This window comes from Aspergillus mulundensis, assembly GCF_003369625.1.
Source record: "Aspergillus mulundensis strain DSM 5745 chromosome Unknown scaffold_16, whole genome shotgun sequence".
Lineage (NCBI taxonomy): Eukaryota > Fungi > Ascomycota > Eurotiomycetes > Eurotiales > Aspergillaceae > Aspergillus > Aspergillus mulundensis.
The window spans coordinates 173071-197560 of record NW_020797904.1 but is presented as its reverse complement, the minus strand read 5'-3'; the positions used below and the strand labels follow the sequence as shown (position 1 = coordinate 197560).

General features: G+C 56.5%; 10 protein-coding genes across 10 annotated transcripts; 5 read left to right on the top strand and 5 right to left on the bottom strand.

Annotated features, from left to right (window-relative positions):
- Window positions 1-400: 400 nt before the first annotated feature.
- Window positions 401-1707, top strand: DSM5745_10641 (alkene reductase; the record flags this gene model as incomplete). The annotated part of the gene is made up of 3 exons (XM_026752657.1): window positions 401-625; window positions 694-1024; window positions 1091-1707. The coding sequence occupies 3 exons, from the start codon at window positions 401-403 to the stop codon at window positions 1705-1707; spliced, it is 1173 nt and encodes a 390-aa protein (XP_026598675.1).
- A 43-nt stretch (window positions 1708-1750) lies between these two features.
- On the bottom strand, window positions 1751-4422 carry DSM5745_10640 (putative C2H2 finger transcription factor; the record flags this gene model as incomplete). The annotated part of the gene is made up of 2 exons (XM_026752656.1): window positions 1751-3699; window positions 3744-4422. 2 exons carry the CDS (start codon window positions 4420-4422, stop codon window positions 1751-1753), a joined length of 2628 nt encoding a protein of 875 aa, XP_026598674.1.
- Window positions 4423-4723: 301 nt separating this feature from the next.
- On the bottom strand, window positions 4724-6528 carry DSM5745_10639 (uncharacterized protein; the record flags this gene model as incomplete). The annotated part of the gene is made up of 6 exons (XM_026752655.1): window positions 4724-5311; window positions 5360-5802; window positions 6000-6165; window positions 6235-6261; window positions 6327-6367; window positions 6414-6528. The coding sequence occupies 6 exons, from the start codon at window positions 6526-6528 to the stop codon at window positions 4724-4726; spliced, it is 1380 nt and encodes a 459-aa protein (XP_026598673.1).
- Window positions 6529-7187: 659 nt separating this feature from the next.
- Window positions 7188-8400, top strand: encD (Fe(2+)/2-oxoglutarate-dependent oxygenase encD; the record flags this gene model as incomplete). The annotated part of the gene is made up of 4 exons (XM_026752654.1): window positions 7188-7410; window positions 7472-7629; window positions 7695-8015; window positions 8059-8400. 4 exons carry the CDS (start codon window positions 7188-7190, stop codon window positions 8398-8400), a joined length of 1044 nt encoding a protein of 347 aa, XP_026598672.1.
- Window positions 8401-8630: 230 nt separating this feature from the next.
- DSM5745_10637 (MFS transporter) lies at window positions 8631-10404 on the top strand (the record flags this gene model as incomplete). Its single annotated transcript, XM_026752653.1, has 5 exons — window positions 8631-8812; window positions 8873-9220; window positions 9265-9432; window positions 9476-9834; window positions 9884-10404. 5 exons carry the CDS (start codon window positions 8631-8633, stop codon window positions 10402-10404), a joined length of 1578 nt encoding a protein of 525 aa, XP_026598671.1.
- Window positions 10405-10779: 375 nt separating this feature from the next.
- On the bottom strand, window positions 10780-12518 carry DSM5745_10636 (putative amino acid transporter; the record flags this gene model as incomplete). The annotated part of the gene is made up of 4 exons (XM_026752652.1): window positions 10780-11328; window positions 11372-11835; window positions 11883-12063; window positions 12105-12518. The coding sequence occupies 4 exons, from the start codon at window positions 12516-12518 to the stop codon at window positions 10780-10782; spliced, it is 1608 nt and encodes a 535-aa protein (XP_026598670.1).
- A 2295-nt stretch (window positions 12519-14813) lies between these two features.
- Window positions 14814-16543, top strand: DSM5745_10635 (sugar porter family MFS transporter; the record flags this gene model as incomplete). Its single annotated transcript, XM_026752651.1, has 5 exons — window positions 14814-14838; window positions 14885-15199; window positions 15243-15338; window positions 15385-15815; window positions 15872-16543. The coding sequence occupies 5 exons, from the start codon at window positions 14814-14816 to the stop codon at window positions 16541-16543; spliced, it is 1539 nt and encodes a 512-aa protein (XP_026598669.1).
- A 933-nt stretch (window positions 16544-17476) lies between these two features.
- DSM5745_10634 (uncharacterized protein) lies at window positions 17477-19551 on the bottom strand (the record flags this gene model as incomplete). The annotated part of the gene is made up of 8 exons (XM_026752650.1): window positions 17477-17547; window positions 17604-17709; window positions 17773-18124; window positions 18174-18304; window positions 18369-18762; window positions 18980-19077; window positions 19161-19393; window positions 19440-19551. The coding sequence occupies 8 exons, from the start codon at window positions 19549-19551 to the stop codon at window positions 17477-17479; spliced, it is 1497 nt and encodes a 498-aa protein (XP_026598668.1).
- A 575-nt stretch (window positions 19552-20126) lies between these two features.
- DSM5745_10633 (uncharacterized protein) lies at window positions 20127-21290 on the top strand (the record flags this gene model as incomplete). Its single annotated transcript, XM_026752649.1, has 1 exon — window positions 20127-21290. The coding sequence occupies one exon, from the start codon at window positions 20127-20129 to the stop codon at window positions 21288-21290; it is 1164 nt and encodes a 387-aa protein (XP_026598667.1).
- A 1054-nt stretch (window positions 21291-22344) lies between these two features.
- DSM5745_10632 (putative Serine protein kinase) lies at window positions 22345-23730 on the bottom strand (the record flags this gene model as incomplete). Its single annotated transcript, XM_026752648.1, has 4 exons — window positions 22345-22523; window positions 22579-22741; window positions 22794-23433; window positions 23483-23730. 4 exons carry the CDS (start codon window positions 23728-23730, stop codon window positions 22345-22347), a joined length of 1230 nt encoding a protein of 409 aa, XP_026598666.1.
- Window positions 23731-24490: the final 760 nt, after the last annotated feature.

The following is a 24490-nucleotide window of genomic DNA, read 5'->3' as shown; positions in this document are numbered from 1 at the left end:
ACCACATAGAAATACTAATGCATAGATATTGATATTGCTTGTCTAATCTCAAGAGGATGTTGGAGTAAGCTGGAGATAGAGGAGTGAGATGAGGTCAGGGCCAACCCCCAACCTTGGTCGACGCCACCAGACTCGTATTCACATCCCCACGTTTGGCTGCAGCTCCTGGACATCTGCAACGCAGCCCAACAGTGGCGCATCCAAAATATAAGGCCGCCCAATTACTCTTCATGTTGGTTGAGACAGGAACAAAAGAAACAGCCATTGACCGCTGCCTCCCTCGATCCAATTCCTACAGCCGACGTACGTCCCCGGCCCAAGCCCTAACTCCCTCCATCCCACCATTCAGACCAAGCTCACAACCACAGTCTCCCACTACAGACCAAGTAAAGACAAGACAATGGGCTCCCTCTCTCCGCTCGACCCCCTCTTCACACCCCTCCGCCTGGGCTCGCTGTCCCTAGCCCACCGCATCATCCAAGCCCCCTGCACACGCATGCGCTCAACGCCGGACCCCTCGGCCCCGGGCGTCTGGGTCCCCAACGACCTAAACGTGACATACTACGCCCAGCGCGCGAGTAAAGGCGGGCTGATGCTCACCGAGGCGACGCCGATTAGCCGGGATGTAAGCTCCCCCTTCGCTCTACCTACCCTACTTCCATGGCTCAGCGGTTAACGAGACGGGGTGGACAGGCAGCAGGATACCCCGGCGTCCCTGGAATCTTTACGCCCTCCCAAATCGCAGGCTGGAAGAAGGTCACTGATGCGGTGCACGCGAAAGGCGGGATCATCCTGTGTCAACTGTGGCATGTCGGGCGCGCAACAACGCCGGGTATGCTGGGCGGGAAGACGCCGCTTGCCCCGTCGGACATTCCGATGTCGGGGAATGCGCTCGATGGCACGGTGTATGCGGATGCGCCGCCGAAGGCGATGAGCGTCGAGGAGATTAAGGGTACGGTTGAAGAGTACGCGGCGGCTGCGAAACGGGCGATGGAGGCTGGGTTTGACGGGGTTGAGATCCACGGTACACATCCCCTGCCTACAAGCACCGTATCCTTGTTGCGAATCCAGGACTAATAGGCGATGACAGGCGGAAACGGCTACCTCCTCGACCAGTTCCTACACGACAACGTCAACACCCGGACTGATAGCTACGGCGGGAGCATCGAGAACCGCGCCCGGATCGTGCTGGAGATCATCCACGCCGTGACGCAGGCGATTGGGCCCGACCGCGTGGGCATCCGGCTCTCACCGTACAACTACTTTCAAGACACGCGGGACTCGAATCCGCAGAAACACTGGGGGTATCTCTGCTCGCAGATCGCGGCGCTCCCGGAGTCTGCAAGGCCAGCATACGTGCACATGATCGAGCCGCGGTTTGATGAGGTTCTGGACGAGAGCGAGAAGATTGACGCCTTGGAGACGACGCAGGAGGTTGTTAAGCCATCTCTCGACGGGTTCAGGAACGTCCTGAAGAAGGGTGGTGTGTCGTTCATTGCGGCGGGGAACTTCAAGGCCGAGAATGCAGGCGAGAAGATCAGCTCTGATGGCGCGGACGCCGTGGCGTTCGGACGCCTGTTCATCAGTAACCCCGATCTACCGCGCCGACTGCAGGAGGGGCTTGCGGTGAATGCGTACGACCGGGCTACGTTCTACGGCGCGAGTCCGCCGGAGAGGGGATATACCGACTATCCATTTGCTGCGTAGCTACCATACAACCCTACATAGAGATAGATACATAGCATAAAGGCTAAACTGAATCAGACGCCAAATTCACCAAGACCTTCATGGCATCATGCACAACCGCCCACCGCACCGTAGCCAGCTGCTGCGCCATGGCTCGCACCAGCGGGCGCGTGTCATACTGCCCGCCCAATGCCTCCAGTTCATCCCCAGCGGACGTCATGGCCACAATCAGACTCGACAGATCCGTCGGCTTCTTCGGCAGGTCGTCGCGCGCATGGAACGCCCATACCGTCAAAGTCGCGAGGTACAGACACCACGGGAAGTGGAACGCATCCGTCTGGTCCCAGTCATGCAGACTCAGCACCGCATCTTGCAGAAGGCACGCAGCATGCCGCGACGCCGTCGCCGACGAACTGCCAGCAAGCCAGCGCGCGAGCATGAGACGTGAGCGATCGCGGTCCTGGCCCGATACAACACGCCCCAGAATCTGGCATGCCCCCGCCGCAATCTGCAGATCGAGGACCTCAACATGCAGCGCCAGACTAGCGGCGCGGTACAGCGCCATCGCCGCGCCCTTGAGCGTGGTGAACCGCCTCATCTCATCCGCCGAGACCCGCACAGGCCCCAGCTTCATGTTCAGCACGTCGGCGTCAAAGTCCGCCTTCCAGAGGTCATACGCCCTCCCCATGCGCGGCGCCCACGCGCCCACGCGCTCCGGCATCCCCCGGAGCGTCGTCTGGTCGCGCCGTTTCAGGTCCGCGCTGATAGACATAAGGCCATGCAGGACAACCATGCGCGACGGGCCGTTCAGATCCCGTGGTCGGGACATCGCGCCGGGCGTGATATACCCCTTTAACACGGGGAGGAAGAGCCGCTCGGGATCCCGGGCTGCATGCCGAGCCCATTCTTCTGCGGTGTGGGCGTCCCACGCGCCAGGGCAACAGGGCAGGGCCGAGCGGATCTCGAACGCGGACATGCACAGGCTCTGGCTGAAGAGGACGGCGTGCTGCGTGTCCCACATGAAGCACTGGAGGGCGAGGCGCTTGCGCTGTTCCGCGGCCATGGCGTCTTTCCACGTCTGTTCGAGATCTGCGCCCTCCATTCCTCCGAGTGGTTCGATTTGAGAGCGGATGGAGCAGCATGTACTCCTCCGAATCAGCTTGATCAGAACGCAGTGGAACAGCTGCGCGGTCTCGCGCTGCCGCGGGCCCGCGCGCATCTTGCCGAAACAGTCGATCAGCAGCATCGCCTGGAGCACCCACAGCTCGGGCTGCGGGCTGAATGCGGCGTTGCAGAAGAGGGTGGTGCGGAGGGAGTCGTGGATGCCGACGGCGAGGCGGTGCGCTTCGCGGGTGCTGTATGTTGCGCCCATTGAGAGGATGGCTGCCAGGAAAACGGGCTCGATGGCGTTGGGGTCGAAGGTTGCGGGGTGGATGAGCGGGTATGTGGTGTTGAAGCGGGAGAAGAAGAGGTCGCTGTATGTTTGGAGGGAAGATAGGGAGAGGAGCGGCGAGTCGAGGTTCAAGGGCTGGCCGTGGATGTCGACTGGGGGGCTTTGGGCGATTAGGGCTAGGATGCCTCGGCGGGCGTCGTCGGTGAGTTGGGGGCGGAGGGGGACGGTGTTCTCGACTGGGGGTGCACCGGCCATCCAGTCGAGGTCTGGGAAGTCCGTTCGTTTACTGTTGTCGCCGTGGTTGTTGCTGGTACTTCGTTCGACGAAGCTCGCGGCCTGCAGTAAAACAGACGACCCGTCCTGTCCAGTCGCATGTTCATACTCCGGCAGGGGAAGCCCCTTGAGGTCAATATCCAGGTCGAGGTTCAGCATATCCTGTACTGCATTATCCGGACCCGAGACGTCAAAGTTCGCACCGTCATTATCAGCGTTCGCAAACGGAACGAGATCCGGACCCAGAGGCAGCGGGAGGTCGAGGTTGAACGCGTCGTCGAGCGAGGAGACATCGAAGAGCCAGTTGTAGTTGCCCGTTGCGGCGAAGGGGAGGTTGAAGTCGGTAGCTGCACTCTTAGCAAGTTCCTACAATAGCAAGTAGAAGACATACCGGTGTCCAGCATCATATCCCCCAACCCAGCACCCCACGACCCATCCGCCGCATCGAACTGCCCCGGGATCGGCTCGACGTACGGCTCGAACGGGCCACTCGGCATCATGGGTGCAAGCAGCGGGTCTGGATCGTCGTCGTCGAACGAGACACCGGAGACAGAGACCGGATCGCCCGCTGATCGCGGCGGGGAGACTGGAGCTTGGGCGTGAGGATGAGCCTGCGCATGGGCATAAGGATATGAATGGGGATGAGGATGAGCCAGATCCGGCGACCCCTCGCTCCCCATCCCCATCCCCATCTCCAGCTCGCCAGCAGACGAAGACGACGACTCAGCGGAAACCGACAACGCAGCCCCCGTCTTCTGGACGCCATGCCTCGCCCTCTTCGGCGGCCGTACAACAATACTCCCATCCTCCGCCCTGCGCATGCGCTTCCTCGTCTCGAGCACACCCCGTCCAACACCCCCCGCCTCAGCATCCTTCTTCGCATGCCGGTCCATATGCCGACTCAGCAGGTCCGGGCGGCTGAAATGCGTCATGCACCGCGGGCAGGTGTGGCCGTGGCTCTGGCTGCCGGCCTCATGGTTCAGCGAGTGGCGGCGCAAGTGCTCGGCGCGGGTGAAGGCTTTGGTGCAGCCGGGGTGGGAGCAGGTGTGTTTTTTGGATGGTTCTTTCATTGTAGTCTTTCCTTGTTGACAGGCGGAGACGGAGACAGGGAGGGATAGAGGAGGGAGACGCTGGATAGCTCGGAGCAATCGTTCGTTATAATCTGTTGCAGTGGAGATGGAGATGGAGACGAGACGTGCGGGGTCGACTGAGGCCAGGCTCGAATCACAATGGCAATATGCATGATGACCTGGCTGTGATACGGTCGGACAGAGATACGGGTGATAAGTACGAGTCTAGCCCTATCGTGCTATCAGTCTGTGCTATGCAGGACCACCTGTAGTCGCCCTACCTACTGTAAGTACAGAGAGGTTACAAGAAATACCGCCACTCCGGACTGCCCTCGCCCTCCCCCAGCATCCTGGTCTCAACCTGGCCCGCCACAATCCTCCTCCCCTGCGCCTTATCCCTCCGTCGATTCTCCGCCCTCATCCAGAATCCCAAAAACGCCGTAGCCAGAATACAAACCCCATTACACGCGCACGTCGCCACCAGCGTCGGCACATAGCGCGGCGCATACTCCGTCCTGAACGTCGCCGCACTCAACACACCCGCGATATTCCCCAGCCCAACAAAGAACCCCGTATTAGCCGCCCTTGAGTTCTCATCCGTGTTATTGTTGTTGTGCCACGCGTGCACCAAACACGTGGGTATATACGCGCCGCTCGCGAGCAGGAAGCACGCGAAGTACGCGACGCCCTTGTTGTTGCCTACATTGATGGCTGCGAGAATCAGCATGCCGACGAGCGAGATGAGCAGGCTGAGGATGATGTGCATGCTGCGCTCGCGGAAGTAGTCGGAGGATTTGGCAACGGCGAGCAGGACGACCGCGCCGACGAGGTTCGGGGCGACGGTCCACAGGTTTGTTTTGATCACGCTGTAGCCGAGGCGCGCGACGATCTGCGCCTATTAGCTGGTCTGTATACCAAAGCAGGGGATGGGACGTACAATCGGGAAGAAATTCATCGCCGTCGCGTACGCAACGGGGTACGTAAAGGTGATGACCGCCCAGACGGGGAACTTCCAATCGCTCCACGTCTTAAACGCAGCCTTGAGCTCGAGCTTCGTCTCGACCTCGGCCGAGGTATCACGCAGCAAGCGTGCAGAAGCCGCCGCTCGTTCGCGCTCGTTCAGAAACCACGCGCTCTGCGCTCTGTCCGGGAGCCACCAGAACCCAATCACCCCGATGATGAGCGTCATCGACCCCTCCACGATAAACAGCCACTGCCAGCCTTTCACGGTGGGGTGGTTAATCTGGAAGAGGCCGAAGGAGATGAGGCCGGAGAAGGCGGAGGCGAGGACGGCGAAGGACTGCAGGATGGCGAGGCGGAAGCCCATTTCGTTGCGGGTGTAGAAGAGCGTGAAGTAGAAGGTCGAGCCGGCGAAGAAGCCTGCTTCGAAGATTCTACTTTGTCAGCACTTGTCAGGACATGGGGTGTAGGGTAGGTACCCAAGTATAATCCGTATAACAAGCAGACTTCCAAAGTTGTGAGCGGCGCATTGGCAGAGCGCGCAGATGCCCCAGACGACGGTCACTGCACTCCAGGCATTAGCACTGCCCACAACTATGGTAATAAGAAGGACATACTAAATGACAGCATAATCCGCGCCGAGTACCGTTTAATCAGCAGGTTCCAGGGCAAGTCAAACAGACCGAAGGGGATATAAAACAGCAAAATAAGCAACGAGTAGTCGTTGCCCTGAAGGTTGATGTCCACCTCCAGGCCGTCGGTTTTGGCGTTGGCCAGGTTGCTCTAGACTCTGTTAGCTTGTATCCCATCGAATGCAATTGAAGTCCTAGGTGTAGTGGGTGCAATACGTACGCGGTCCATGCAGTCGAAGAAGTACATCTACGGTTCCAGTTAGCCCTATCCCCATACTCGCGCCAAACAGTGGACGGAGACAGCAAACTCACCAAACACAGCAAAGGCAGGACATAAAAGTCCACCTTGCGCACTACGCAAGTCAGCTTAGTTCAGTCAGCATGGCCGGATCAACAAACCAAAGCTCCTCTCCGCCTCGACGTCCACATACACACTGCTCGTGCCCTTGGTCTCCTCCGGTCTCGCACTAGCCGAAGCGGAGGGGACTTTCTCGATGTCGGCCTCAGTACCCATGACGACGGTGGACAGGACTATGCATCGAAGACCGAAAAGGGGTGGAGCAGTGTTGGAGAGGGCGGGGTTTATAGCGTTCCCTCTGCGTCGTTAGTTGTCACTGTCACTGTGCAGGTAACCCCATCATTCCACCGCTATCTCCAGAATCGATAGTCGAGTCCTCGATAGCACCACCCCGGCCACGCTAGATAGCAGTTGGAGAAGCTGCCTGCAGGTGGAACAGGCTAGACAGGTTGGGTCCGGCCCTATCTAATCAGACCCCCACCCTTGCCATATCCCACTTTTGATCAGCCGTACGTATAGTACTTTGGCTTGGAGGCAAAGCGCTCCCCTGCGCTCAATAGATGGAGAGAGCCTGGAGGCTCCAGACCCAGTGGTCAGCTACTCCGTAGGTGATCCGGACAACTACCCGGCCATCTGTCATCTCCAAGGCGTGAGGGGATGGAGGGGCTATGGTAGATAATAAGCTCGACGCGGTCGGAGCAGTAACAGTAACCACAACACTCACCACAGCTCAATCGATCCAAACAACCTTACCCTTCACTCGTAGGATCAAATCCATTCATCTTGCACAATCCATCACCAGCCTCGGCGCGTCAATCCCAAGTCCAACCTATCCAACACACCAGCATACGCAAAAGGACACAGACACAGACAGCATGTCCCCCACCGCGCCCCCAATCCTCGACTTCTCCCCCTTCTACGGCACGGACGCCACCGCAAAGGCAAAGCTGGTCTCGCAGGTCCGCGAATCATGCGAATACAACGGCTTCTTCCAGATCACGGGCCACCGCATCCCGCGGGAACTGCAGGTGCGCGTTATGAGCGCCGCGAAGCGGTTTTTCTCGTTGCCGCTGGAGGAGAAGATGGGGATTGATAAGAGTGCGTTTCGTCCTCTACATATACTACATTGAGGAGGGTGTGGCTGATAAGGACGGTGTAGACCTCAACTCCTTCAACCGCGGGTACGAGCTGCTTCGATCGCAGATGCTGGAGGTCGGTACGGGGCCGGAACTCAAGGAGGGACTGTATATCGGAGAGGAGATTGGGACGGATCATCCGTACTACGTGAACAAGCGGCTGAATTCGGGGCCGAACCAGGTGCGCCTCCATTCATTGATTTACAGTCTACAAAGTAGGTAGGTAGGGATACTGATACTCTGCAGTGGCCCGCGACCGTACCAGACGCCGACGAATTCCGGGCGACCGCGATGGAGTACTACCACGCCGTCTACGAGCTCGCGAAAGACGTGCTCGCCGTGTTGGCGCTGACCCTCGATGTCGACGAGTCGTTCTTCGACCCTCTGACGACCGGCGGCGTCGCGACAATGCGCATGCTGCACTATCCCAGCCAGCCGAAGGACGAAGACGAGAAGCTGAACCGGGGGATTGGGGCACACACGGACTTCGGATGCGTCACGCTGCTGCTGCAGGATGAGGTTGACGGGCTGCAGGTCCTTGATGCGCCGAGCGGGGAATGGCTTGACGTATGTCTCAACGCAAACTCACCTACATAGCTAATGAAACCAGGTGCAACCCGTCCCCGGCGCGTACGTCGTGAACCTGGGCGACCTGATGATGCGCATGGCGAACGACCGGTACAAGTCCAACATCCACCGGGTGATCAACAAGTCCGGACTAGAACGGTACTCGATCCCGTTCTTCTTCAGCGGAAACCCAGACCACGTCTGCGAGTGTCTGCCTAACTGCTGCAAGGTGGGCGAGCAGCCCAAGTACGCGCCCATCACGGTCGAGGATATGGTCAAGGGCGCGTACAAGCAGAGCTATGGGCGCGCGGAGGCGTACAAGAAGGAGCTGGCGGAGAAGGCGCAGAAGCTGGAGGCTGCGCCGGCGACGGCGATTGTTGCGTAAACCTACTCTGTGCTTAGTTCAATATTATGGTTTACTTCCGTACTGTTTGGGATAATTGTTGGCAAGGATCAACACGTAGCACCCCCAAGCCTGGTGCGTCACTTATCATATCAGTGGAGGCGCGATAGCACCCCCACCCCTGCTGCCTTGATCCGTAAGCGCCAACCCTAAGTCACTGGGTATATCATTCTGCACGGCAGCTGTGTCTCATCGACAGCAACATAGCCATCATGGAGATCGAACTCGACAAGCGTGACAAGCGTCCGGAGGATGTCCCGCAGGAGGACATCGGCAAGATGGAGGTGGTCGACGACGCCGAGATGGAGCAGTTCTACGGCTCGTCGACGACCGACGCCTACCGTCTCAAGTCGGAGCTCATCTCGCAGTGCATGGCGGATATCGGGATGGGAAGGTACTTCCTCTTTTCCCTTATCCATGATGTCCCTTATCCTGAGACGGCTAACAACCCCAGATACCAGTGGAAGCTATTCGTCGTCGCCGGGTTCGGCTGGGTGGTGGACAACTTCTGCTCGCAGGGGATATCCGCCGTCCAGCCGCCGATCCAGCAGGAGTTTAGCGGCATCAAGCAGGTCAGCTACAGCTCGGTAGCGTACTACGTCGGCATGATCCTGGGCGCCTCGTTCTGGGGTATATCCTCCGACCTGATCGGCCGCAAGCCTGCCTTCAACTCGACGCTAGCGATCGCCGGAATCTTCCTGTGCGGTGCGGCCGGGACGATGAACTTTGTCGCGTTCAGTGCTCTCTGGGCGGTAATCGGGACGGCGGCGGGTGGTAACGTCGTGACCGATTCGATGATCTTGTAAGCCACACAAGACAGCATATTGCAGCACACTAACAACACAGCCTCGAGTTCGTCCCCGGCAGCCACCAGTACCTCCTAACCGCACTCAGCGGCTGGTGGAATCTCGGCCAGCTGATCGTGTCGTTGCTGGCATGGGTCTTCCTGGCAAACTTCAGCTGCCCTACCGACGCCACACCAGAGACCTGTTCCCGCGCCGACAACATGGGCTGGTACGTTTCACAGTATACAGCATCGCAAGGCTAACGCCAACAGGCGATACACCCTCATCACGCTCGGCGCCCTCTCGCTAGCCTTCACATTCATCCGCATCTTCGTGTTCAAAATGCCCGAGACACCGCGCTACCTGCTCTCGCAAGGCAAAGACCAAGCCGCCGTCGACGCAGTCAACTACGTCGCGCGGCAAAACGGCAAGCCAGAGCCATTGACCTTATCAATGCTGCAAGCCATCGACGTCCGACTGGGCCTCACACCATCCACCGAAGGCCTGTCGACGCGGGAGATCCTCAAAGAAAACATGAAGGAGTTCCGGGGCTCGCACTACAAGGCGCTCTTCGCAACGCGGAAACTGTCCCGGCACACGGCGCTGATCTGGGCCGTCTGGCTGATCATCGGTATGCCCTGCCTATCCACGATTCCTTGCAAGACCACTGACAAGCCCAGGCATCGCATACCCGTTATACTTCAACTTCCTCCCCTCGTACCTCTCCACGCGCTTCAGCCAGAACTCCTCTTTGGACCTCACCTACCGCAACTACTGCATCCAGTCGGCAGTCGGCGTAGTGGGCCCGATTTCCGCCGCGGTATTGGTAAACACATTTCTCGGGCGGCGGTGGATGATGGGGATCTCGTCGATCGTAACGGGCGTGTTCCTGTTCGCGTACGTGGGCGTCAAGACGCCGAGCGCGAGTCTTGCGTTCTCGTGTGTGACGGGGTTATTGGGGAATTTTGAATATGCGGTGATGTACGCCTTCACGCCGGAGTCCTTCCCCGCCCCGCACAGAGGCACGGCAACGGGGACGGCGGCGAGCTTGCTCCGTTTCGGCGGGCTGGTGGCGAGTCTGGTTGCGAGTGAGACGGGGTTCACGACGGCGCCGATATACGCGAGTGCGGCGCTTTGGGTGGGAGTGGGGGTGGTGTGTTTTGGGTTGCCGTTTGAGACGCATGGGCATTCGGCGATTTAGAAGAGAGGAGAGGAGAGGAGAGGGGGGAAGAGAAGAGAAGAGAAGAGGAGAGGAGAGGAGAGGAGAGGAGAGAACAGGAGAGGAGAGGAGAGGAGAGGATTGTTGTGGTGGAGGCGGAAAAGGGTTCTTCCGCTTGCTTGGCCTTCTGAGGTTCTGAGGTGGTCAGGAGTCTGCACTCTCTGTAGATGGGAAGTCTTATTGTCAATCCCTAAGATAGTTCGCATGAACAGACAAGTCATATCAATTACTTGCGTCCGTCATTCCAGGTTGAGCTACGGTCCCATCCCCGAGTTTTACGTATTGTTACGTCTGTGATTTCTCTACAACAATATATATTTGCCTACACCTCATTCATATACTACACTCACTCAAATCCTAGTTAAACACCCACCCCACCGACTTCTCAAAGACATTCGGCTTCTTCCCCTCCAGATCATCCGGCGCATAGAACCTCCTGGGCCCATCCAGATCAATAGCCTCCGCATCAACCCACCACGGGCCCCGATACCACACCCTCGCCCCAAGATAAACAACAAGCACCACAATAATACTCACATAATTCGCAAAGAAATCCTTCACATTCGGCTCGGTATGCAGCGGCCAAACACTCAGATAGAACTCCGCGATGATGAGCAGAATGCACCAGGTCAGACCCCACCACGACGCGTACGGGTACGTCCACGTTTTCCAGGGGAGATCGGCCTCGGACCGGCCCTGCTTCTTCCACGCGTACCGCATGCGCAGGTGCGAGGCGCAGATGGAGCCCCAGCCGAAGAGCGTGAAGAGGGAGGTGAGGTTCGAGAACCAGGAGAAGACGTCGGCGCCGCTGGCGCTGACGTTGAGGTAGGCGAGGGCGCCGCCGAGGAGGAGGGTGATTGCGAGGCCGGCGACGGGGCGGCCTTGCTTGTCGGCGCGGCCGAAGATCTGATTCTCAGCATGGAGTTGGAGAGGTGGATGGGGGGCGTACCTTTGGTGCCATGCGCAGATGGCTCAGGCCCATGAGCAGGCGAGATCCGCCGAAGCCGGAGATTGAGCCGGTGGAGACGACGGAGATGAAGATGACGGCGTTCATGATGTGAGCTAGAGCGGGGATTCCGGCGTTGGTGTACGCGATGACGAATGGAGAGGCGTTGGTACCGGACGCGCCGAATAGGTTCGGGTCTTCAGGGGAGACGGTGATTGTCACGACGAGGGAGCCGAGGAGATAGAACAGCGATAAACGCAACCAGATTGAGCCGACGGCCCGCGGGACAGACTTGCGGGGGTTCTGGGTCTCCGCTGACACGAGAGCGCTGTTTTCCGAACCGGACATGGCGAAAATGCAGGTTGGCATCACGCTGAGGAAGCCTTTGAAGCCGTTGGTAAAGGGCTCTGCATTCCAGTACCGAAAGCCAATGGCTTCATGGTTCGGGGCCCCTCCGGCCGAGACAACTTGGGGATTGAGTTAGCTATGTCGACATGTGGAATGGAGTGCCAACCTATGAGCGAGATGATGACCACGAAAATCCACGAGAACTTGATGGTTGAGGAGACCACTTCCACCTCGCCAAAGAACTTGACGGCCCAGGCGTTGATAAAGATGATCACCACCCAGAAGATCGAGATCCATGCAGCCGTCGGGACTGCATCCGTCCAGAAGCTCAAGACCGTGACGACGCCCTGACGGTCAGCTTCGTCTTGAATCATGGGTCGTGACATACCTGAAGCTCATTCGCAATGGTGATGAACGCGCTGAACCAGTACGCCCAGCCGACTGCAAAGCCAAGCTCCTTGCTGATAAAGATACTGCTCCACTGGACGAACGCACTGGGCAGGGGATAGAGCACCGCCATCTCGCCAATGGCGTGGGAGACAGACCAGATCATCGTACCGGCGAGGATGTACCCGATGAACAGAGCAGCCGGACCGCCGTTCATGAGGGATGTGCCGCTCCCAAGCCACAAGCCCATGCCAATGGACGAGCCAAGGGCGATCATGGTCATATGCCGGGTCGACAGGGTGCGTCGAAGATCCGTCTCCGCTCCATGGTCGGTTTCATGCTGCGTTGAGTGAATATGCTTCTCCGAGGTGTTCTCCTGGCTGGAGCTCTCGCCGAGGGCGTGTGACACGTCCATTGTAGAAGTTGAGTGAACGATGAAGAGAAGAATCAAGTTCTCGGCGAAAGTATCTCGACACAATCAAGCACTGTGGCGAGTCTTATATCATGCGCAGTATCTTGGAATCTGCCCTGGCTTGAGGGGTCGCACAGGGGGCGATATGGGCGCAACCGAGGGGCGATTGGAAGTATACCCTGATAAGCAACGGCTCGAGTTATTGGAAGACGTTATCTCGAGGCGCAAAGTAGCGCTGGATAGCAAGAACCGGCGTCGACTAATGCGACGTTCTACGCGGCGGAGATAAGGTCGCCCTGATATGGGGAGAGCGATGGACGCCAGCAGAGATAAGAGCGGATGAGGCGGCTGGTATCACGGAATTCCCACCCTTGCATGGAGATGGTGCAAGCCATGCGCCCCGGTTTCATGTCTGAGATCGGGAGTTGTGGTGGCCGTTTATTTGTCCATTGTTATGCGGTCATCATGCTGTGCGATTCAAGGCACCGATCACCAGCCCAATCATCAATGCCCGTCCGGATCAAAAGAAATGTGTGGCTTGAGAAAAGCCATATCTTGCGTCGCATCTCTTCTAGAAGAGACTGAAGCTCAAACTCAATGGCGGGCTTACGTAGCATCCAGACGCGAGGTTCTGTTACAACGTGGTGGTTAACGTGAAGTCGGCCTCGGTGGTATCATGGTATGAGACAAGCCCGTGTCCACCCTGGTCTAGAATAAAACGAAGAGACTCGTATCCCCAGGCGATCGATCTCACGCAAGGAGGACTATAACAGTCCCAAGATTAAAACGCGTTTAGATCAGACGGCGATGCTGCTGCGGCAACGCCAGATGCAACCTCGCTTGCATGGCCGACACCAGTGGTCGGCCTCGAACGACAAATGAGCCCTCCCACTCCTCCGCGCAGACGATCAAGATAAGAGCCAGCAAGAAGGCCTGTCGATAAGACTGCTAGGGTGAAAGCGTGCTCTGCATCCAGATGGGTAGAGCCAGTCACGTGCTCGCCAGGTCCCCATCCTTCAGGAGCCGCCGAGCAGGCTTCGATTGTAAATGCAGGAACAAAACGCCACCAGAGGGTTGGTTCAGGGCTGTGTCAGACGCTACCTGCGATCGCCATCACCATGTCCATATGGTCCTCGGGCATTCCGCGGGTAGCCAAGAGCGAAAGGTGAATGGTTTGTATACACCAAGTTGGGCCCGGGCGAGCAGGATAAGCGACACGTCGGTACCACCATCAAGCATGACAACGATACCTTGCTATGCTCTGAAAGTTGATCTTGGACAGAATGATGATAACCTGGCCCGCACACGAGTGGGTATGGCTGTGGGGCTGCCGGGTCCGGGGTCGGGTGCCCATGGGGTAATGGAAGCGATTCCTGTCGAATGTCGATACTGGAGTTTTCAAGATGATGTCGGATGGAAAGCGGTCCACGATGCCTTCGGAGAGTATAAGTCGGGCCCGGTCGGGAAGGAGCCTGACACGAAACTCGCCGTCGAAACTTAGGTTGAACGGCGTCAAATCAGGCTCATCACGGCTAAATTCAACGCTGTCAACTTCCGGACAGCGACTGACAAACGTGTTCCGGATAAAGCTGGCGGCCCGACTGTTAGCCGGCATCAAGAGGGAATTCTACGACATGCCGACACCGCGTGACTGGCTAGGATCTTGCCTAGTTGACTGCTAAGCCTGGCGGGAGGCTTGCGCCCGGACGTTGTTAGACCAGCCACTGACGAGGGTCAAGAACGATATGGACTCGGCAAGTACGGACATGCTGTTTGCTGAAAGCACATGGCATCCTCGTGGTGGCCATGCATACAGTAGCCTGGTATACTCCTTACATAACGTTTGAAGTCACACGGTCGGTAATCCTCCAGCCGCAGGTGCCTCTGATACAAGCCTCCGGTGGAGAAGACACGAACATCAGGGAACAAGAACAAGAGCCCAAGAATGACAATCGTCTCCGAAGTGATGGGCATCCTGTTGACGATGGCACCACGTCGGTTAATTTGCGCTGGCTAACCGAGAAACAGCCGAGTGGCCTGGACAAGAACCACGACTCCACTGTGACGCAGTTCTTCTCCATCTCATTCGATTCGGCCTCTTCCCCATGATGGAGTTCCCATCTCGGCCTCCGCAATCCCGCATTTCGCTTTCGCTTCTGCCCGCTGCCTTGCCAGACATGTTGCATCGGCCACGGTGCGGCGCCCACAGGGCCGGCCGAGTTCAACTATAAAAGGGCCCGCTTCTCCAGATTCCCCGGTCGAACCGGTCAAGTGCGACTGCTGGCAAGATCTGTCAAGATGTATCGCATCAGCAATATCTATGGTGGGTAGACCCTTTCCATCTGAAGTGTCATCAACTAACCGGCCAGTCCTCGCGGCCTTTGGCACCATAGGCGGTGCCCTCTTCGGTTTCGATGTCTCCTCCATGTCCGCCTTCCTGGCAACGGAGCAGTACCTCGACTACTTCAACAATCCAAACTCAGATCTGCAGGGAGGAATCACGGCGAGTATGTCCGCCGGATCCTTCGCCGGTGCCATTGCAGCCGGTTTCGTCGCCGATCACCTCGGACGAAAGAAGAGCTTGATGATTGCCTCTCTGATCTGGATCATCGGGGCCGTCATCCAATGCTCCGCGCAGAACGTGGCTCATCTGGTGGCCGGTCGAGTCATCAGCGGTCTTTCTGGTGCGTCCACCCCTATATAATATTTCGTCTCTAACCCCGATAGTCGGCATCACATCCTCCCAAGTATGCGTCTACCTAGCCGAACTGGCCCCCGCTCGTATTCGGGGGCGAATCGTCGGCATTCAGCAGTGGGCGATCGGTAGGAACCAAATCTCCCGTATTCGATGACCTACTAACACACGTAGAATGGGGCATCCTCATCATGTATCTGATCTCCTGGGGCTGCGGCAAAGGCATCGAAGGCCCCTCCGCCTTCCGCGTCGCCTGGGGCGTCCAAGCCGTCCCCGGCCTCATCCTCTTCCTGGCGCTCTTCTTCTTCCCCGAGTCCCCCCGCTGGCTCGCCGCCCACGAACGCTGGGAGGAAGCCCTAGACATCCTCGCCGACCTCCACGGAAAGGGAAACCGCAACGACCCCGTCGTGCAGGTGGAATTCGAAGAAGTCAAGGAGGCCGCGCGGCTCGCCCACGAAGCCGAGGACGTCTCGTTCTTCGCCCTCTTTGGCCCGCGCATCTGGAAGCGCACCCTGTGCGGCGTAAGCTGCCAGGTCTGGCAGCAGCTGCTGGGCGGTAACGTGGCCATGTACTACGTCGTCTGGATCTTCCAGATGGCCGGAATGGTGCCCACTCCTCCTTCAATTCTTCCCATTAGGTTCAAACAAGCTAACCTTCGCAGAGCGGCGACACCTCCCTCTACTCCTCCATCATCCAATACGTCATCTTCGTCGCCACAACCGGCGTGATCCTCCCCTACATCGACCGCATCGGGCGCCGCCTCCTCCTCGTCTCGGGTGCCATAACCTGCATGGTAATCCATTACGCGATCGCAGCCGTCATGGCCACGCGCGGCAATCCCGTAGATTCCATAAACGGCAACGCGTCCCTAAAGTGGGAAATCACCGGCGCCCCCGGCAAAGCCGTCATCGCGCTCTCCTACATCTTCGTCGGCGTCTACGGCCTCACCTGGGCGCCCACAGCCTGGATCTACGCGTCCGAGGTCTTCCCGCTCAAGTACCGCGCCAAGGGCGTCGGCTTATCCGCAGCAGGAAACTGGATCTTCAACTTCGCGCTCGCGTACTTCGTTGCGCCGGCCTTCACGAACATCCAGTGGAAGACGTATATCATCTTCGGCGTGTTTTGTACAGTCATGACGTTCCACGTCTTCTTCATGTACCCTGAAACCGCGCAGCGGAGTCTCGAGGAGATCGACCTGATGTTCGATAGCGATGTGAAGGCGTGGCGGACGGGGAAGATCCAAGAGCGGTTTACGGGTGAGGTGGAGAGGCAGCGGAAGCAGAGTGTTGTGGAGGAGCAGGTTGGCGATGCGAGTCATAAGGAGGAGGTCTAGACGCTACCATACCATACATACCTAGGTACCTATAGATCCAGCTCCACGCCTACAGGCGTAGCCCTGGCAGGTATCGGATGGACCGACTATATTATTCGAATCTACACCATCGGTCTTGACGCAAATGGTACATACCTGTAGAACAAGGAAATGGTATCGCCCCGACCGCCTGCCGCTGCCTCTGCCGACTGCTACCCTACGGTAGGTACCCTACCCGCAACGCTAACCCCCAACCTTGAATGCATAGCGCCCGCATGGATCTCCAGTCCGTCCTGGGCAAGCCGGGCTGGCTCAGGCTCTGTATAGGCCGCTGTTTCTAGAGGGAACAGGGAGTAGGTTGAAGCCGGCTGGTGGCGGTGACGGTGACGGTGGGGATTCTGCATCTGCATTGCAATGCCCTAGCTAAATGTAGGTGTTAGGTGCTGATGCCGAGCGTATGACGGCGCTGGACGGGGCACCTGTATCGAAAGGACAGCACAAGCAAGCCGGGATGGAGAAGAAGCTGGATCGTTGAGAGCGTAGCGATTGGGTGCAGGTGCAGTGCTGTATTACCCAAGAATGGGGAGGCCAGAATAAACAACAAGAGATAGAAACAACATGAGGATGCACATGCAAGATACCATCTCGTTTGAAATCCACTGCCATTGCTATCTCTTGTTATATAAGGGTCGACCTGCATTATTTGTGTGTCCATGTCCATGTCCGTTTGCAATCTCAAGTGTTTTCCGTGCATTCCATTCCAGTCTAATCCTACAATCAGCACCACGCTTTGCCCCCGGGCCCGGCCATCATCATCGGGTCTACCGTCTACCACGTGCCCAAGATCCTTCCAGTCACTATGTCCTAACACTTGGATTCCTCAAGCCGTTTCAATCCATTCAGGTAACCCCAGGTGTGTTACTTTCCGACGCTTCTGTATTGACATGCTTATACTCAGGCAAGCCTCGGCTCCCTGAGGACCAGCAGGACCGGAAGCATGATAGCCGTAGCGGCGACGGGAAACACTGCAGCAGAAAGCACATCAGCGGTCTTGGCCTTATCAGGAAGAGCGAGAACATACGCGGCAGATACTGGAATCCCGCAAGGTAACACTCCCTAACAACCCGCTGCACATTCGCCGGAAGGGTCTCGGCAAAGCGGACTTCATTGAGAATGCGATTAATGAGCTGCAGCCGGACAGTGAGGTTAGCACTCCTCATTCCAATCTTCGAAGCGAAAGCGTGACATACCACCCTCTTCTGCTCAACCCCACCCAGCCTCCTCCAAAGCCCCCTCTCAAAGGTGCTTTGACTGACCGCCGCCGCAGCCGCAGGCCCAATCATCAGGCCGAGCTGCTGGCAGAGGTAATACGTCCCGATACAAGCGTGCAGCTGGCCCTCCGGCGCAACGGCCGCCATAGCCGTGAAGAGCGCTGGGAAGAGAATACCCGGCGCAAGACCCGTGCCGAGGAGATAGAGGCCGTCGCGGATGTGCCGTTGGGGCGTGGAGTCGTGCTGATGGCGCCAGGAGAGGAAGATCAGTGTGTGGAAGATGAGATTGATGGCCAGGGCGAAGAGGATTGGGGGCTTGGAGCGCTTCGTGCTGTGGGCTGTTAGCAGAAACATGGACATGGCTCAATGTTAGAGCATACCGCTTGATCACCAGCCCGCAGACGACGCCGCCGATGCCTACACCTACCATGCTAGCAACCAGGCCTAGCGAAGCAAGGGAGTCGCTTGCGTGGTGTATGCGGATGAAATAAGGCACGGTGTTGGCGTTGAACTAGTTCGGCCAATTTTATGTCAGTATTTGGCCGTTGGAAGGAGAGGAAAGAGGGCGGACGTACAGCAAGCCGCCCGCCTAAGATCAATGCCTGGAATGCGAAATAAATGCCAATCGTTTGCGAGAAGAGTCGGATCGGGACGAGTGGCTTCTGCGCCCAGAAGAGCTCGATCACGACGAAGAGAATGCAGCCGCATAGAAAGAAGAATGCAAGGAGCGATGTCTGGAAGAACATGTCCGCGGTTTGAGCTCCTAGGGCGCGGAGGAGGAAGAGCATGAGGAGGATAGTGCCAGCAAAGGTGAAGAGGCCTGCAAAGTCGAGGTCGCGGATGCCTGACGGTGGTGCTGGTCTTTCGGTGGCCTCTTCTTTTGTTTCTGTGTCGTTGAGGTAGGACGGGAGACGGTAGAAGCAGAATAGCGCGCAGCCGATGACGGCTGGGACCTGGCCGAAGAATGACCTAGCTATGTCAGTCTCTTCTACAAGATATCCTACTTAGGGGGGCGAGACCATCGCCATCCGACTGTATCGGCTAGGAAACCTCCCATAGGGCCTCCGAGACTGCGCCCACTGATGTTGATCACGTTCTGGTAGCCGCGGTACAGGGCTACCTCATCTGGAGGAGTTATATCTAATGCCCTTGTCAGTGTCGATGACTTTGCAGATCAGGTACTCACCGGTGATAATCACCGAGGCCATGACCAGGATCCCTGCGCCACTGGATCCAGCAAGCACTCTTGACAGGACCAGCTGCGGAATGGACATGCTCGCGCCACTGCATCCATTAGTATAAAAGTATGCTAGAATGTCACCGGGAGCCCGGTTACCATGCAACACAGCTAAGTGCGAACAGCACACACGACCAAACAAGCACCCGCTTTCGGCCATACTGGTCTCCGAGCGTGCTGAACTGGACACGTCAGTCTCTTCTTGTTTATACTGACATCCACTCACCACCGGCAGCGAGATGCAGTAGCCAAAGTTGTATGCAAGGAGCAACCACGAGCCTTCAGAAAGCCGGTGGAACTGCGATGCGATCGCGCTGTAGGTCGATATCACGAGCATTTCATCGGCGCTTGCTATGAAGACGCCTGCGTAACGTCAGATAACTTCTAATCCAAGAGCACGGCAGCTTACCCAAGAACGCAGCGTAGATGACAAACGTGTCGGGTTCTTTTCTTGCGGTGTATTCTTCGCCGGCCTCTTCATCGCTGGGACGTAGCAGCGGAGACTCTTCTGATGCCACCATGGTTATAATCTCCGTATGTCGATAGAAGACAGAAAATGTCGAGTTGAGAAAGGTGAGTCAGACCGGATCCTGATAACTACCGACCGCGGTGACTCCAGGTGGAGGAAACCTTTTTATCACACAATAATGCAGCATGACTGCATGTGTCTGGCGAATCGCCTGCTGTGTATTGCTATCCCTTCCTCCAGCGGTCGATCATCTCCAATAGTTCGCAGCTTGTATGCACGTCAGACGACCACTGCGAATCGGAATGTCCCGCAATGATGGCTGAAGAAGCAAATCAAGACAAGGAGCCTGTTACGCTGAACTCTGTCCTGCGTTCCGACGCCATTGTCCCTCAGAGTCGAGGGAGATCCATGCTTGCTTTAACTAAATCATGCGGTAGCCATCAAGACATCCAGCCCTTCTCTAACAATCGAAGAGTCGGTACTGTCTTAGTAACAGAGGTGCATCATTAAGGCGTGTTCAGCAGTGGATCCGCGGCAGGCACCAGCAACGGCTCCTGCCTAGAGGCGTCTGTATAAGAAAGCTTCACCGGTTCCAAGTTTCTACTGCGAGAATCAAAGTCCTCGAATATGCCACCAATTCGACGGTCCAAGCGCATGCAAGCAGGCCCTCAGCCGAACCACGGCCACACACTTTCGAGCCCTAACCCAGCAAGGAAGCCCCCCAAGCCAAGTTACATGCGACGAACCACTGATTCCGATGCGAACCTCAAAACACCTCTTCTCAGTCTCCCCCGTGAGCTCTTCGACGAGATCATCGCTCACCTCTCTCCAACCGCCAAAGTATGCCTGACCTTGACCTGCAAAGCCGCTCTCCACGCCATCGGGACCGCAGCTTGGAAGGAATTCAAACGCAATTACCAACCCTACCAACCATCCGATCTTACACTCTACGAGCTCTTGCACCGCGATCTGCCTAGCCTAGAATACTGTCCTCACTGCGGGATACTGCACCCACCGCTCAAACCACCCCACGCCCACCGCACCACAAAATTCACCAAAGCGTGTTTCGGGCAGGAGGCGTCAATGGACTCCTGGCCACAGACGCCGTTGGGAGGGTACAGCGTCGTCCTATTCCACATCGGGCAGGCCTTCAACTCAAGGCCTGACGATCTCTCTCAGAATCCAGCAGTCGACCTGTTCAACGGCGACTTCACGGTCTCGCAGGGGCCACTGCATTACCGACTTCGCTCGTCAGCACGGTGGATAGACCGCAGTCTTGTCTTGAAGCAGGAGTATCATCTCCGTCCGTCGGGGCTCCTCACGGCCGAGCATATAACAACCCTCCCTCTCCGCATCTGTGCACACCTCACGACCAGCACTTCGCCGGCACTAGAGACGTACCACACAAAGGGGTCTTCAAACGGGCCTCTCCTAACTCACGCCATTGCCACCGCATTCCCAGACACCCATCGCCATGGCGTCGCGAAGGCAGACACATTCCGCAAGCCCGCACCCAGCGAGGAGGCGCAGATGATCGCGTCAGAACAAGAGGCGGGATTCATATTTCGCTGCCGCAGCTGTCCGACGAAGTTCCGCGTCGAGTACTCCGCTAGCGATGGGGGACAGCTCAATATCACCGCCTGGCACTGTTTCGGACGGGAGATATACAAGACGCTCGAGTACTGGAAGATGTTTGTTCGACGCGAAGCGCCGAATCTAGGCCCGAAGAAACGCAATAGCGAGTTCTATGTGAAGAGCAGGAGTATTCCTGATTTTCTCGTGGGAGCTTAGCAAATGCTTTGTAAGGGGCCGAATCGTTTACTGATATAGTCTATACAAAGAGTCTCGATGTTGTGACAATGCGCAGCCAGATAACTCCCGGCTGGACTACTGTACAAGTATGGTTGATTCGACAAAGAGATAAGTTTAGATTGGTGTAGCAAGAGCCTGTCAAGTCCAGTTCCTCCAGCATATATCACCTTCTTTGTCTTGCTACCGTTGGTACTGCAAGTACTGAGAAGAAATAGGGCTTTCTGCAATAAAGTAGGTTAGTGTGAGAGAGTAATAGCCGTCACAAATCGTGGATCAATCTTGCACCATTGCAATGCCCTTTAAATATAGGCTATATAGTACTATTACTATGTTGTTGATATAGTTCCTGCTATCTGATAGCATGGCCCTTATTAAAGGCTATAAATATTATACTGTTACTTATAACACTGATCTAGGCACTGTTTCCTATCCTTGTACACCTCAGAAGGAATACCTCTCAAGTAAAACTGGCCTCCTGGCTATCAGAGTTTTCCTTCAGCAACCATTCGGTTCCAATCTCACCACACCTCCCTTTTTTAAAGTCCCATCCCCGAGACCCGGCCACTATGCTGGTGGTCTTCAAGCAAGCCACACAATGATTCCGATCCTGTCAGTTGCGTGGAAAAGCCGGGGCAAGGTTGGAAGACCTTCCACCCGTCTGGCGAGGTCCCATGGATCGTGGTCCCTGGCGGGAAGAGCAGGCTGTAAGTATCTTCATGGTATACCTTCAGTTATCCCATGTATCTGACCAAGGCAACGGAATCCGGATTTTGAGTGTGCAGAGATCAGGCTTTATGCCAGATCAAGCTTTCCTCTTCCTAGGTGCTGGGCAGAACCGAGTTTGTGTTGCAGAGGATCTGAGCCGCACCCATCTCATGACGATTCCAGCGCTCCAGAGGACGTGCTCTCGGTCCGTCTGGAGACCAAGGATAAACAAACTATCGATCGAATCCATGGTCTCCCTCACAGCCTGTAAATGGAGAATACACCGATGTGAAACCGCCAAATTTAGGCCGCTGGAAGCCAGCCTGAATTAGGTTGACTTCAGCCAAGGGTCGGCCAGTAACTCTTTCGCAGATGCGCGATTTTCCGGTTCCCACTGGAGCATTTTCCGCATGAAGCCGAGAAATAGAGTCTGCGATGAGTCTCTCAAATTGCCTTCCAGTTTCTCCAAATGTCTGGAAGGAACTTCGGCAATGCCGGTCCAGTTGCCTAGTTCTGAAACATTAGTCGTGCTTAATAGGCATTTTGCAAGGGCGCAACGTACCCTCGTCATCGAAAAACTTCCTTGCATACTCGCTCTTCCGGAGAAATTGCTTTGGAGGGGTGCCCATGACCGCTGTCATCCCAGCGAGGTGGTGGCTGTCTGAGACGTGCCCGTTTGGATCGCGGGCGTAGAAGAGAGGCTCCCTTTCGAAAAGATTCCAGGCCTATAAGGTAATTAGTCTTTCGCAGGACAGCCGTGCTGTGACATACGCATACAAGAACCCCCACGTTCCAGATATCAATCTTCTCATTCCACGGAATGCGCAAAATGACCTCTGGAGCTCGATAAACCAGGGGCTGCACATCCTCCCAGCGGTCGCCTAAACCCGAGATGAAGCGAGCCTCCCCAAAGTCCGACAGGATAGGACGGCCATGCACCTTTGGAATCCCGAGGTCCCGAGAGGCATAAATCACGCGGTCTTTGGTGATTTTGCAAGGGCTAGCACTGGATCTCTCTGCCTCCTCGAAGTCAACAAGGATCGACTCATCCTCCACGCTCAGCAGGATGTTGTTTCCTTGTATATCGGTATGAACAACCTTGGCCTCTGTGTGGAGAAAGTCGAGGGCAAGAAGGAGGTGGATCAAGGTTGGCTTGAGCAAGTCTTCTGGGAGTAGCTTCTCCGAGGTTCGATGGCGTAGCTCACACACACTCATTGCTAGAGGAGGATGCACGAAGCATTGGTAGGAGTGGGTGCCATCCGTAGAGCGTAGTTGAAAGTCATCGATGGCGCGCCGCACGAGCATTGACCCTACGTGGCTAGTCTTGATGTCTCTGAGATGTTTGTACACCTCTTGCTCTCTTCTCCCATGGCTCGAGCCATGTTCGCACATCTTCAGCGTCACATAGACATGCTGCCTGCTACTTTCCAGTCGTGAATCTCAATTCCGCGCAACCTGGAACTTACTGTAGGTCTCTGCAGAGCCACACAGTCGAATGCCCCCCATAGCCCAGTTTTCCAAGCACCTGGTATCTTGAGCGAAACACCTCGCCGATCTTCACAGGGTAGAAATGCGCCGGTGAGTACCCTGCTAGCTTTTCTTCCTCTAGTTTGTTGGTTGGATCGGTGGAGGGACCTGGGGTGGAGAATCTCCTGATTGGACAAGGCGGACGCCCAAAGATGGACTGCTTCAGGCGATGGGTGAGGCGGTTCATCTTGGACTCTCTCAACAAAAGGAGAAGCAGCCCTGGTGGTGGAGGAGGGCTCACGGGGAGGAGGAAGGTTCACGTAACTTGTCTCTTGAGCTTACATCAGCTTGGTATGATTGGCCAGAGGTCCGGCCAATGACGCGACACAACTACTCTGTACATAAATACGGAGTGCTGCATTAGCTGCATTTCTTCTGAGTGAGCCCTCCACGTTCTCACAAGCTTAGCAAGTGCTTTGTAAGACTACGGCCCTGTGATGGTCGTTGCTGTTGGGGCCGAATCCTCCGCTACTCCTAGCGTATACGAAGATTAGGGTTGATGCTTGAGGTGTTTCCTTGACCAGGCTACTGCAGACTGTTTAATAACTAGGGCCCTGATCCTGCATGATCGTTGATTGGATGGATAGACAACTTTGAGATAGGGACCGGGAATTTGCAATCCACTGGCCCATTTGGCGGGTCGTTTCGACTACACAGAATATCACTGGAATTGGTATGGCAATTGAGCTAGATGGCATAAATGATTTGACAACTAAGGCGTTCCAGAAGGACTTCTGCACTATCCCGCCTATGGAACGGATCAAGCGGGCAGTGCTTACTCTGATATATTAAATGTAACAATGGCCGCTTCGTCAAGACCCTAGCGCAGCCACGAATACGCCCTGACGAATGACAGATTCATCTTACTGTTGGTTGTACACTCGAGTCATGAATGATGGTAAGGTACTGGCGGATAACTCCGTTGGAGATGGTCATGCAGAGCTTTA